This window comes from Rhinichthys klamathensis, unplaced genomic scaffold (assembly GCF_029890125.1).
Source record: "Rhinichthys klamathensis goyatoka isolate OS25496 unplaced genomic scaffold, OSU_Roscu_1.1 h1tg000221l_1, whole genome shotgun sequence".
Classification (NCBI taxonomy): domain Eukaryota; kingdom Metazoa; phylum Chordata; class Actinopteri; order Cypriniformes; family Leuciscidae; genus Rhinichthys; species Rhinichthys klamathensis.
This window is the reverse complement of record NW_026606745.1, coordinates 788,381-800,641: the sequence shown is the minus strand read 5'-3', so window position 1 is coordinate 800,641 and position 12,261 is coordinate 788,381. Positions and strand designations below refer to the sequence as shown.

The 12,261-nt window shown below is 41.1% G+C and overlaps 1 protein-coding gene across 2 annotated transcripts in view; it reads left to right on the top strand.

The window, feature by feature from the left end:
- Positions 1-12,261, top strand: part of jag2b (jagged canonical Notch ligand 2b) — a 53,170-nt gene that overhangs the window by 28,164 nt on the left and 12,745 nt on the right. Inside the window, exons 6-14 of one of the 2 annotated variants that reach the window (XM_056264428.1) lie at positions 2,852-2,982; positions 3,563-3,682; positions 4,324-4,437; positions 6,070-6,183; positions 7,999-8,112; positions 8,454-8,500; positions 8,597-8,773; positions 11,771-11,933; positions 12,085-12,249. In XM_056264428.1, coding sequence (XP_056120403.1) covers positions 2,852-2,982; positions 3,563-3,682; positions 4,324-4,437; positions 6,070-6,183; positions 7,999-8,112; positions 8,454-8,500; positions 8,597-8,773; positions 11,771-11,933; positions 12,085-12,249 — 1,145 coding nt within the window. The remainder of the gene's footprint in view (positions 1-2,851; positions 2,983-3,562; positions 3,683-4,323; positions 4,438-6,069; positions 6,184-7,998; positions 8,113-8,453; positions 8,501-8,596; positions 8,774-11,770; positions 11,934-12,084; positions 12,250-12,261) is intronic. The other variant, XM_056264429.1, reaches the window with a different exon arrangement.

Below are 12,261 nucleotides of genomic sequence, written 5' to 3'. Positions count from 1 at the left end.
TCAAATGGTGGTATTTTGCTCTTACTGTCACAGGAAAATCTGACGCTTCCTGTGGAACGTGAAATCTCCCTCACCGTCCCACATCATGTTCTTCTGTAGTTCTCTTCCTGTAGCTTAGCTCTGTCCTCTTCCTTTGCCACAGGAAAAAGTCTTAGTCTTTGGCATGAGAAAAGCCTTTTTTCGTCCATTCCACCTTCAACCTCACTCTGTCTAAGGGCAGGGAATGAGTAGATCCAGAGGTGTCTAAACCAGGAAGTCACTCTAGACGATGATGACATACTGGAATCTTTTGGCAACAAATCATTCAGACATTCTCATTTAAAAACATCTCACGCTTCAATTTTCCAGTCCTCACTACTACTGAGTATACCTGCCCTCATTCTGCTGCTCTCCTTTAACTGCTACTAGACTTGAGCAGTTTAAAAGGGACAAGGCTATTTTGAAGCCTCTGGCATCATAAAGGCCAAGAGTGGCGCCTCAAGGGACATGGGGGCCAAAAACATGCTTTAGGACATCATGTACCAAGCTTCTCGATGGCCTGGACGAAAGAGCTTCTGGAACCGGGCTAGGAAACAGAGGCCAATATGTTATTTTAGAATTTGAATATTTGGGAAGTTCTGTGAGTTCTTGCAGGATATGGTGACTCGCTTCCCTGCCGTCACTAGCTTGATAGTCCTGGGAAGGAAGAAGGTGGAGACTAGAGGACTAAGTGTGCCACAGACATTTTAATTAACCAGTAGATTCAGTAGTGGGCCACAAATTTTTGCCACAATTAAAATTGTCATTTCATTACTTCCAGTAAGTTTTGTTTTGCGATTAAAGGGATAGTTCATCCAAAAAATGAACAAAGAAAAATATTTTTAAAATTGTTTCAGTTGTTTTCACCCACACAGTTAGTCAATGTGGTCCAATAGAGTGATGCAGGGATGACCGATTTTTTTAACTTCCAACCCTGACGTTCACCTGGGTTTCCTCGACAAAAACCCAATAAGATTTTTCCATTGGCTTTTGGATTTTTGCAAAAAAATAAGGTCTTTTTTAAAAAAGTTTTATCAATTTTGAAGTGTAAAAACAATCGGTAGAAGTAAAAGCTAAACGTAGGCTATAAATGAACTACACTTCGGTCGCATGGCGTTAACGTCACCATAACTAAGCTTCTGACAACCCTTTCAGTCTGTTTAAAAATATTTTCCCTGAAAGTTTGAGTTATAATAGTTTGCAATTGCGCATTTAAAAACCCAACGAGGCTGTGAAAACAGACTAGTGAGTAGATGAGTTTACCTGTTCGGCTGATGTCGTTTAATGTCCCTGACAACCGCTGTAGTCCTATTTAGCCACTTATTAGTGTTTTACAAGATAAGTGAAAGCTTAAAAATCACAAGAGGGTACTACTGATGTGTTTTATATTGTAGGATAAAAGGTGAAAATATCTTGAGCTTGTGCTCACCACAGACCATATTTCAAGCATTTAACCAAAAACCCATTCAAAAACACTAATGACTTCAGGACGATGGAATTGGCCTTTAAAAATGTCCTCCCTGCATCAGTCTATAGGTTTCGATCAATATTTTTGGGGTGAACTCTAACTTTAATTGTCCAAACATATAAATGCAGTCCATTTACCATTTACCATTTAATTGTCCAAACACATTTTGGAGGCACTGCAAATCCTTGCTGCAAATCAAATGCGAAAGACAAAAATGCCTGAGAAATGCATTTATGATTTAAGTTTAAGGTTTGTTCATGGCTGTAGTGGACATGTCCTGACACACAAAGTAAATGGAATCCAACTTTCTCTTTGGAGTTAGTTAGCAAGCTTATGTTTGGCAGTGCTCAGCAGAGCTGAACGCCCCCGTGCACAGGCAGGGTTCACACTCACCCCACACACTCTGCTGCCTACATGCTCTTTCATACAATACTAAGGTTGTTACTGGGCAGCGCAAGGCTGTGTGTGCTCTGGTGTAAGTTATCCAGCCTCTGGCCTGCCCCTTGGGCACAGATCTAGAGGGCTATTTCAGAGACCTCACTGGAGATGTTATTAGTGGATTTGGATCAAGGCCTCCACGCAGAGAATGTGCCAGGTGTGTACCTCTAAGAGCACATTTGCCTGTTATTGTAAGCTGATGTGATCCCAATTGTGGGCCTGAATTTTATTTATTAATGCATTATCACCACATTTAATTGCAGTATATTTATAATTTAACCTGTATTCAATCATTACAGCATTTAACCATGTTACCCATGGTTTCATATCATGAAAATGTTAACATGTTAATAGATAAACATGTTGTTGTTATTATTAGGAGTACTATGTCAATCCCATGGTAAATTCAGATAGTCATTCAGTGCTGTCTATTTCTCAAAGTACTGTGGTGTTTCCATCTGAACCCATCACTGTACCATGGTACCACCACAGTACTTCTTTGTAAGGCTAGTAAGCATTAGCTCTGTTGTTGAGATATGCAGACAGCGTCTCTCCACTCGGCAGCTGGAGTTAGTCCATACCTCTTATGCAGGGGAGCTGTCTTAAAATAGCCTGCTCAGAAATGACAAGACAGCTGGGTGAGGGGTGTGGTGGGGACGAAGAGAGCGCACTACAGGCCTTGGAATAGCGGAGTGTTGCTGTAAACCAATAATTTGTTAACCCCTCTGTAGCGTTTCCCTCTGTGCCCCCAGGCGTCTGTGCGCAGTTGTGAAAGTGTTCTTAACCTTTGTCGCCCGGAATGTCGCCTTATCCTAAGATTGGGTGTTAGGGCAGTGATGTGCATCTGTATGTTTGTTTCTTGTCTGTCATTAAGATATTGCAACCTCAGTGGCATTTTAAGTGTTAACATGCTTATGTGGTTTTCAGGTGCAACTACGGCTGGCAGGGCCAGTTCTGTGACGAGTGTCTGCCTTACCCTGGCTGCTTGCACGGGACCTGTGATATACCCTGGCAGTGCACTTGCGACAAGAACTGGGGCGGCCTCCTGTGCAATAAAGGTACGAGTCCTAAATGCATCACAAACGCTGATGCTGATGATTTGGCCTAGTTAGTTCTGAGAAATTGAGGTCAACCTGGAATTGACCCACAGAATGGTCAGGAGTAGATCAGAATGAATTTAAGCCCACGAACATCCAGCCACGGAGGTGCCAGGGCAGTGAATTCATATCATGGTGTTAAATGGAACTACAGCATCTTACACTGAGCTGGTTTGTTGGCTGCGATGTCGGCACAGGCTGTGCATCATGTGACAATGCACGCACAAACACACACTTTGGATATTGTGGTTGTGATTGGAGTGGCGCTCGGATATCTGATCTGTTGGTAAGCGTGCATCCTGGAAGGTGGTTAGGAATGAGAAGCAGCTGAGATGTGCCTACAGTTCTCTTTATTTATTTACCAGCTTTTATGTGCATAGCCTCGCCTTACAAGGTCTGCTGGGAGTCTAGCAATAGTTTGCCAACTGTAGTCATTCCAAGAGCAAATGTTAGCAGGCTTAAAAAAATTCATTGTTAGTATTCCTTCCCCCCCATAGTCTCAAGAAGTACCCTAGTTCATTGTTTTTATGTGTTCTTGAAGATCTGAACTACTGCGGCACACACCATCCCTGCGTCAATGGCGGGACTTGCATGAACTCTGAACCGGATGAATATAACTGTGCCTGTCCTGAAGGATACTCTGGCAAGAACTGTGAAATTGGTAAGTCTCTACAGATGGATTGGGAATTTGGTAAATGAAAGTGCTGGCTGGCTGGGTGGGTGGGTGGGTGGGTGGATGGATTGATAAAAGGAGGGATGGATGGGTGGGTGGATTTATAAAAGGAATGGCTGAATGGATAAAAAGGGGTTGATTGGATGGATAGGTGAATGGATGGATAAATGAAGGGTTGGATTGATTGATTGATAGAAGGGATAGATGAATTGATGGATGAGTAAAATAAGGGCTGTCTGGATGGATAAAAGGATGGATGGGTAAAAGAAGGTATGGATTGATGGGTAAAAGAAGGGATGGATGGATGGATAAAATAATCGATAGGGTGTATGTATGGATAAAATAGGGCATGTATGTATGGATAAATGGATTACGTGGATGGATTAATTAATGGATTGGTAAATAAAGGGATGGATTAATGGATGCAAGGATGGATAAATAAATGAATGGATGGATCCATAGATCGATGCATGGATGGAGGGGTGTATAACTTGTAAGTGGATGGATAAATAGATGAATGGATAGATAATATTTCTCACCCAGGCTGGATGATTGAAGTTGTGCCAGTTGGTGTGCCTTATGAGACATATCTGTCTATATTAATGACACATACCATTGTGTTTTTGCAGCCGAACATGCTTGTGTATCCAACCCCTGTGCGAACGGAGGTACATGTCACGAAGTCCCAACTGGATTTGAATGCCAGTGTCCACCAGGCTGGGAGGGACCCACTTGTGCTAAAGGTATGTAAATCTTCCGTGCACCTTCCTCTCTGACTTTCTCCATGGCCCGATCTGATCTGTCTGGAAACCTAGTTATAGACCTAGACAAGAGCACAGACACTCGTCCCCTCCCCAACATGTGTCCAGATGCTGTGGCCAGTGTGCCGCTTGTCATGCTGGGATGTGTCAGGTATATGGCAGGGGATGCCGGTTCTGGATCTTGGCAGCACAGCGGGGTCCCTTTGCATGGCGAGCGGAGCTTGAGCTCTTACTGGTCCCGGATTAGAGCCTGGTGATACCCATCACTGAGACGGGGGGGATTTGCATAATCTGTCTTCACTTTGAACCAGCATTTGGCTTCACAAATTGTGAATGCAGTGTGTCATGGTCTTCCCTTCTTTCTACACCCCTCCGGCTCCTCAAAGCATCCCTCCTTTAGCGCCACAGAGCTCAAATTTGATCTGTTGTAAATGTGTTTCTCACTTCTAGGATGCCCAGTGTTTTAATTATTGGTATTTCTCACACTCTTCATCACTCCCTCCACATCCTACCTCCTCTGTTTCCTCCATCGCACATATGGGGCTGTGTTTCCATCGTCATAGCAACAGCAGAGTCCCTGCTGGAATTTGGGCAAACCCCCCCCCCCCCCACCACACCATTTCACCCATAAAGGTTTTTCCCCCACCTTTCCCTCTTCACTTGCCTGTCTGACCCTTTTACACACCCCGCTCCACCCCATTCACCACAATATATGTATAAGGCTAAAGGGAGAAGAAAGGAGGGAGGAATTTCTCTTGTTTTTGTTTCCTCCCATTTTCTTCCAAATTTCGAATAGCTGCTGCTCGGTTCTTTGTGCCTGTTGTACCCGTATTAAAACTGTAATGATTTGTGCTCTAATAGCAGCTAATCTGGCGACCTGGATTATATCAAGCTGTAATCGCTTTACTGTCTTGCATAAAGAAAAGCTCTCTCTGATGAACGCATTGACACTCTCTCCCGCCTTTTCTCCAACTCTACCATCACTATATTATATTATATTATATTATATTATATTATATTATATTATATATTATATTATATTATATTATATTATATTATATTATATTATATTATATTATATTATATTATATTATATTTGATGGATGCAAACCAGAGGATAATATTAATAATAACAAAATAAGTATGTTTAGTATCAGTGCAAAGTCTGCAAACACAGCTTCACATTACGCACAGTAACATAAGTCTTAAAAAAAAAAAAAAAAAATTTTTTTGAAAAATATGACTGTGTATGTGTGAAGCTATTTAAAAATACACTGAAATTCATGTGACTGTACGTCAGTTGAATTAGGACCTACAGTTACACCTTGGTGACATAGGAATCATCAAAATTGTTCACATTATATTCACTTTGGAGTGCATAATATAGTTTTCAGCTTGCTGTTGGATTTTTTTTTTCTTTTTTTTTTTGCTGTGAAAATGCTGCAATATATTAACAATTAAGACAGGTTGACACAGCAGCACTGATCGTGTGTCTGTGTGGGGATTGAATAACCCACACACCCATGCTGGGTGTAAAATTGCCCAGTTTGAATGTTTAATGTTTGAATTTTTCATATCTGCAGAATGTAACATGATTTTGTGTTGATGTTGCAGACATGGATGAATGTGCCTCCAGCCCGTGTGCGCAAGGCGGAACATGTATCGACCTGGAAAATGGCTTTGAGTGTGTCTGCCCTCCTCAGTGGGTTGGGAAGACCTGTCAAATCGGTAAGATTGAGATCCGCCTTTATTGCAAGCGTGTTTTGAACTACAGCATTCATGCACGTTTTTAACATACTATTCATTGGATCCTCCACTCACGCCATATTATTCTTTTTTCTTTCTTTGCCATTCGCTAAAAATCTATCCATTTTGCCTCCGAATGGTTGAATATGGTGTGTTATATCTAAATTGCATGCACTTTATACAAGCCTGCGTGTTTTTTAGGCAAAGCTAGACAAGTGATTTGATTAGTCTACACGAGAAACTGGTAATAGTGGCGGCAACCTGATCCTTGTTGCTTGTAAGACATCTATATATGCATATGTTACAAGGAGGGCCAGCCTTAGACCTGGATCTAAGGCTAGATCAGATGGCCCATCGCAGGCACCACAGGATTTTCCATCATCCTTCTGCTCACAATAGTGTGCAGCTCTTGTCAGGGGAAGTGATGAATGTGAAAGGAAGTGGATTGTGACCTGTAAACAAGCGTGGGGTGGGAACAGGAGTTGGTCTGCTCGTCTTACGCTTCGAACCTTAGCCTCCAGCTTGGGTTTCCCTCACAAGAGCCAGGCCTGAGCACAGTGGGGAGTCGTGTTTCTCAGAGGACAGGTGCGCAGGGGAGTGGAGCGCACCTCACTAGGGGCCCCTGATGAATATTTTAACGCCTAATAAGCACTAGTTTTTTCATGGCAAAGTCAAGAGTCATAGCCCCCTGAACCGGCTGGTCACCTGCTGTAGGCTAATTGGGGAGAGACGAGCAGAAGGAGGGGTGATTACGAGTGGACCCTTAGTTTACAATGATGACAATTTTTGTAGTGGTACTTTTAGTCTTATAAAAATATTTAAACTTAAATTAAATCTTCTTTTAAAACAATATATATATATATATATATATATCATATTATATTTATATTCATTTATATATACATTTTAAATATTTTTACAAGACAAAAAGTTCTCTGAAAACAATTCTAGGTAACAATTATTTTACGCATATAAACAGATTTTTTTAAAGAAAATATACATTTTATTCAGCAAGGACACATTAAATTGATCAAAAGTGACAGTAAAGACATTTATAATGTTAAATATATTTTTATTTCAGATAAATGCTGTTCTTTTGAACTTTCTATATATCAAAGAAAAATAAATTGTACCATGGTTTCCACAAAAACATTGAGCAGAACAAAAGTTTTCGACATTGATAATAATAAGAAATGCAAATGGGCATATTTGAATTATTTCTGACGGATCATGTGACACTGAAGATTAGAGGAATGATGCTGAAAATTCAGCTTCGCAATCACAGGAATGAATTACATTTTAATATTAAAATGCAATATAAAAATAGAAAAGTTATTTTAAATTGTAATGATATAGTATTACTGCTTTTACTGTATTTTTGATCAAATAAATGCAATCAATAAATGGTGGTGTGAGAACTTTTAAATAAGTATATAATTCTTAAATATTGTATAATTGTCTATTTGTGCTGTTCGAGTAAAAATGTGTTTAAGAGTGTTGTGATATTTTTATTAGAACACAATCTAAATATGCTGATTTAATTTGTTGTTGTTTTTTTTTTGTTGTTTTTTTGCTGTGTAATGGTCATTGATCAGGAAGTCAAGTAGACTGGCATCGTTGTGACTGTTAGAGTTTCAAGCCAACAGACTTTTCAATGGGCTTAATGGTGGTGGGGTTACACAACAAGATCTCAGATTTCTCTGCCTCTCTCTTGCTACTCTACACTTCCCAACTCCTCTTCAATCTACCAATTGTCTACAAAAATCTCCCAACTCTTTGTGTCCCTCAATTTCGCAGATGCAAATGAGTGTATGGGGAAGCCTTGTGTAAATGCTCACTCTTGCAAAAACATGATTGGTGGATATCACTGTGACTGCTTTCAAGGATGGGCCGGACAGAACTGTGACATCAGTCAGTATCTCCTAATGCTCCTCTCCTGTCCTTTCCCTCATCTTTGAACACGTTCTCTATGGTGGCTGCGGCCAGGCTTTCCTCTTCGGACACTTGATACCCTTTGGGGTTCTGCACACTGTATATTTTGTCTTAAGCTTCACATACTGTTGCATGCTGGGTCAGTGGCTTTACCTCACGTTTGTGTTGATTGAACTAACATTTCCATCTTCAATCAGGGCACTTACAGAGCTCATCTAATTCGAGTTAATTGCATGTCTTCAGCCTTTCCTAACTGCTGTCCTGATTTCCTCCACTTAGCCATTGATTAATTGCTTCATTTACTTTGCCCATGACTGTAGATCTCAATGGCTGCCACGGACAGTGCCAGAATGGAGCAACTTGCAAGGTATAACCTTTACGATTGAAAACAATTCCTGGTTTACTTTAGCATCTCAGTTAATTGTGTTCGTTATCAAGTGTCCTTTTATTTGTGTCTGTGCAGGAGCTGGTTCATGGAGGTTACCACTGTCAGTGCTCTCCAGGCTTTGTGGGCTTGCACTGTGAAGTCTCAAGGAACAAATGTGCCAGCGGTCCGTGTCAAAACGGCGGCCGCTGCCATGTCATTCTGGACAGCTTTGTTTGTGAATGCCCTTCAAACTTTGCAGGGACGCTCTGTGAGGTGAGAATCTTTACGGTTTATAGTGTTAGTGTTAAAGACATTGTTAAACACTTTTTTACAATAAGTTTTTTGTCAGTGTTTTTCAGCATGAAGGATTTGATTTTATGCTGATATATTTGTTTTGTGCTCCGATTTTTGGCCATTTTTCTTATTTATATTAAATATAGTAGATTAGCAAGATAGGAAATGAGAGCAATTTTAGTCAGGTTCAGGGTGGGTTTATAAGATCTTCATCAGATCTCTTTCAATGATCAGTAAATGGAAATTGTGGGGCTTGGTCTTGATTAATTGATGACATTTAGTAATGCAGATGGTGTCACTTCTCCATTCATACTTTGCCCACCATTGCGTGTGTGTTATTAAAGCCTTGGTGTAAGGCAGATCAAGCCTGCTATTTGGCCACAGGTGCGCCAGGGTAACTAGAGCAGGGTTTGGGTGGAGGGCGGGAGTATTTTTTTCATGTGGCCATCATTGCTGTTTTGGAGCCAGTGTTAGTCTAGTGTCAGGCTAAAGATGGACTTCCATAGAGTTGCTGGAAGCTGGTCCTGAGCCAGTCTCATCTTACCATGTACACTAAAAATAAGCTGTAGTGAATGATGCAACTCTTCTCTTGTCCTCCTGGCCGCCTGCCCACAATCAGCCCGGGAAAGAGAAGGCCTTGATTTTTACGTTATATTCATGCCTAGCATGCCATGCGCTTAGATTAGACCATACCGTCTGCAGTCTGTTGGAGAAGCGAGCCTATACTAGGAAAGGTTTTGATCTGGTGGGACTGTTTTCCATGTAGGTGCACATGAGGCTACAAATAAAGCCATGGTCCAGTATTGACACAGAATCAGACATGTTTTGATATGGGATCAAATCCGTTTAACTGAACTAAAAAAGTCATTACAATAAAGCTGTTATTCACTACATTTATATGTAGTGAAATACGCATACCACTATCCAAAATGTTCTGAGACCTGAGATATTCGCCTACATGTATATATATTTTTTTTAATTATGTGTCAACCGATTTTGCCCGCCAACATACAACTGTTTGAAACATGTCCAACTGGGTTGTTCTTCAGATCCAGCACAGATGGATGATTATCTCTTACATCTGTCTGCCCTAGCAGTTTTATGTAGCTCTGTTTGATAGTCTCGTTTGCAGACATTCCTCTTACATCACTGCCTGTGAAAAAGTGCTCTGTGCAGGCCTTCGGCTTCCAGTATATACAATATATATCCCTACTAAAATAAATTCAGCAGACTTGGAGAACAGCGTTATAGTCTGAACTAACACCTTACATGGCAGCTGGCATAATGTGTACTTAAGAGAGGTTGTTTAAATTCCCCTGAGGATCATCTCTAGAAAAGGCTTTTTTGAGAAAAATGGTTGGGACATTGAGAAGGTCTTGGAAAGCTGCAGAACCCTCCATTAATTAGTAAACATTAGGGGAACAGTTTGTTGTTGAGTTTATTATATTATATTATACACTGTAATACATTAATTTAGAACAATAAAACAAACAAACAATGCATTTAATCTTGCCCCTTGGCCCATAGAGAATTTGACACAGCATTCTAAAAATGTGGCACTCATGGCGAGAGACATGATGCAATGGGCAAAGACGTCCGTCTGCATGTCATCCTAGACTGTAGTTAACAAATAGCGCAGAACATGTGAACGTGTCCTAAGTCTACCTCAGACTGATTGACAAACTCTGTTGCAAAATGATGGATTGTTGTGGACTGTAGGCCAGTGGTAGCCTGGGTTTCCCCATGCTGCCTTTGCGCAGCACGATTTTATTCACGCTGCTAGGCAGTCTGGATACCATGGACCAGATTTTCGCCTCAGCGAGGGGACCAATCACAGAACGGGGAGGGAGCAGCAAGACGATGACGACGTCTATGCGACACACCGAAGCAGTTTGTCTATACCTGTGGATCAAACATGGCAGCAGACGCGAAGTTACCTTTCGATGCAGCCTTAGATACATACGCCATCGTGTGCACATAAATGTCTGTCTTCTTCCTAGTCTAATTTCTGTCGCTCCTTTTAAAGTCCCGTCACGCCAGCTGATTGGTCGCGCCCCGATCGTGACGTCGAGCATCCTGAGGTCACAAGTATGACAGACAGCCAGATGATCCAATGATTGCGCCCTAAAAGAAACTTATGAACACAAAAGAAAAAAAAACACAATACAAACACACATGGAACGTAACAATACGTCATCTGGTATAATTGAAACGATTGGCTATGAGCTACGTACAGGCGTATTTGATAGACATTCGTAGCACCCAATAAACGGCTCTGGGCATTCGTAAACCACGCCTCAAATACGAGACAATGAACATGTGGTTCCCAGACCACGTCTCAGTCAATGAGACGTGGTCTGACGTTAGCCAGGCTAGGCCAGTGGTAGACTTATGGTAAAAAAAAAAAAAAAACATTTCTAAAGCCACTTTTTGTCGTCTTAGCTTAATTATAAATTATTAAATCAATAATTATTACTTCAAGTTCAAATAATAAAACAATTTATATGAGTGTGAAGTTGTAATACTTTTTTTAATCATTTATAGTAAGAATTATTGTAATGATTGTATAATTAAGTTCATATTAATTAATTACATGGTATATTTGGAAATCCATTTGTCATACTACATGACCATATAAACTTTCAATAGAATATAGTAAGCATTAGTTTCTGTGGGAAAGATTAATTTCTAAGACTATTTACCAGAACAAGGCCAAGGTAGGAGAACTAGATGTGCAAAAGTGTTCCTCGTCCCAGTTGAATATGCTCGGTAAGAGCGGAAGGATGTCTAAATTTAGCTGCACAGTTTGTTTTGATTGGTCTCTTGTGTGATTGTAATGGTGCTGTCTTGCTAGCTTTAGGCTTATGGGAGCCTTCCATAGCTTACCTGACTGTTTATCTCTAGTTTAAGAGGACTGGACTTACAAAGCTTAGGCCTAACTCATTCACCAACTCAATCTCCCTGTCTCATTTGAAGGTGGAGAGTCTGTCTCACTCAAACCCCTGTGAGTCGAACCCCTGTGAGAATAAGGCTTCGTGCTACAGCCTGCCGGGTGACTTCTACTGTGCCTGTCCTGAAGACTATGAGGGCAAGACCTGTGAAAACCGCAAGGACCACTGCAAGACAACTCCTTGCCAAGGTACTGCCCGTCCTGTTCTCCTGCTAACCAAGATGCAACAGCCAAAGATGTCTATCTGCATGTGTACATTGATCATCAATTGAAAAATAGTGTGCAACAGTTCACCGTAACAGACATGTGATCTTATTGCCGCTTGTTTTTTCATTCTCAGTGATTGACAGCTGTACGATTGCTGTGGCGAGTAACAGCTCAGATGGGGGTGTGAGACACATCAACTCTAATGTGTGTGGTCCTCGTGGCCGCTGTATCAGCCTGCCAGGCGGCAACTTCACCTGCACCTGTGAGCTTGGCTTTACAGGAGCCTACTGCCACGAGAGTGAGTCATCCT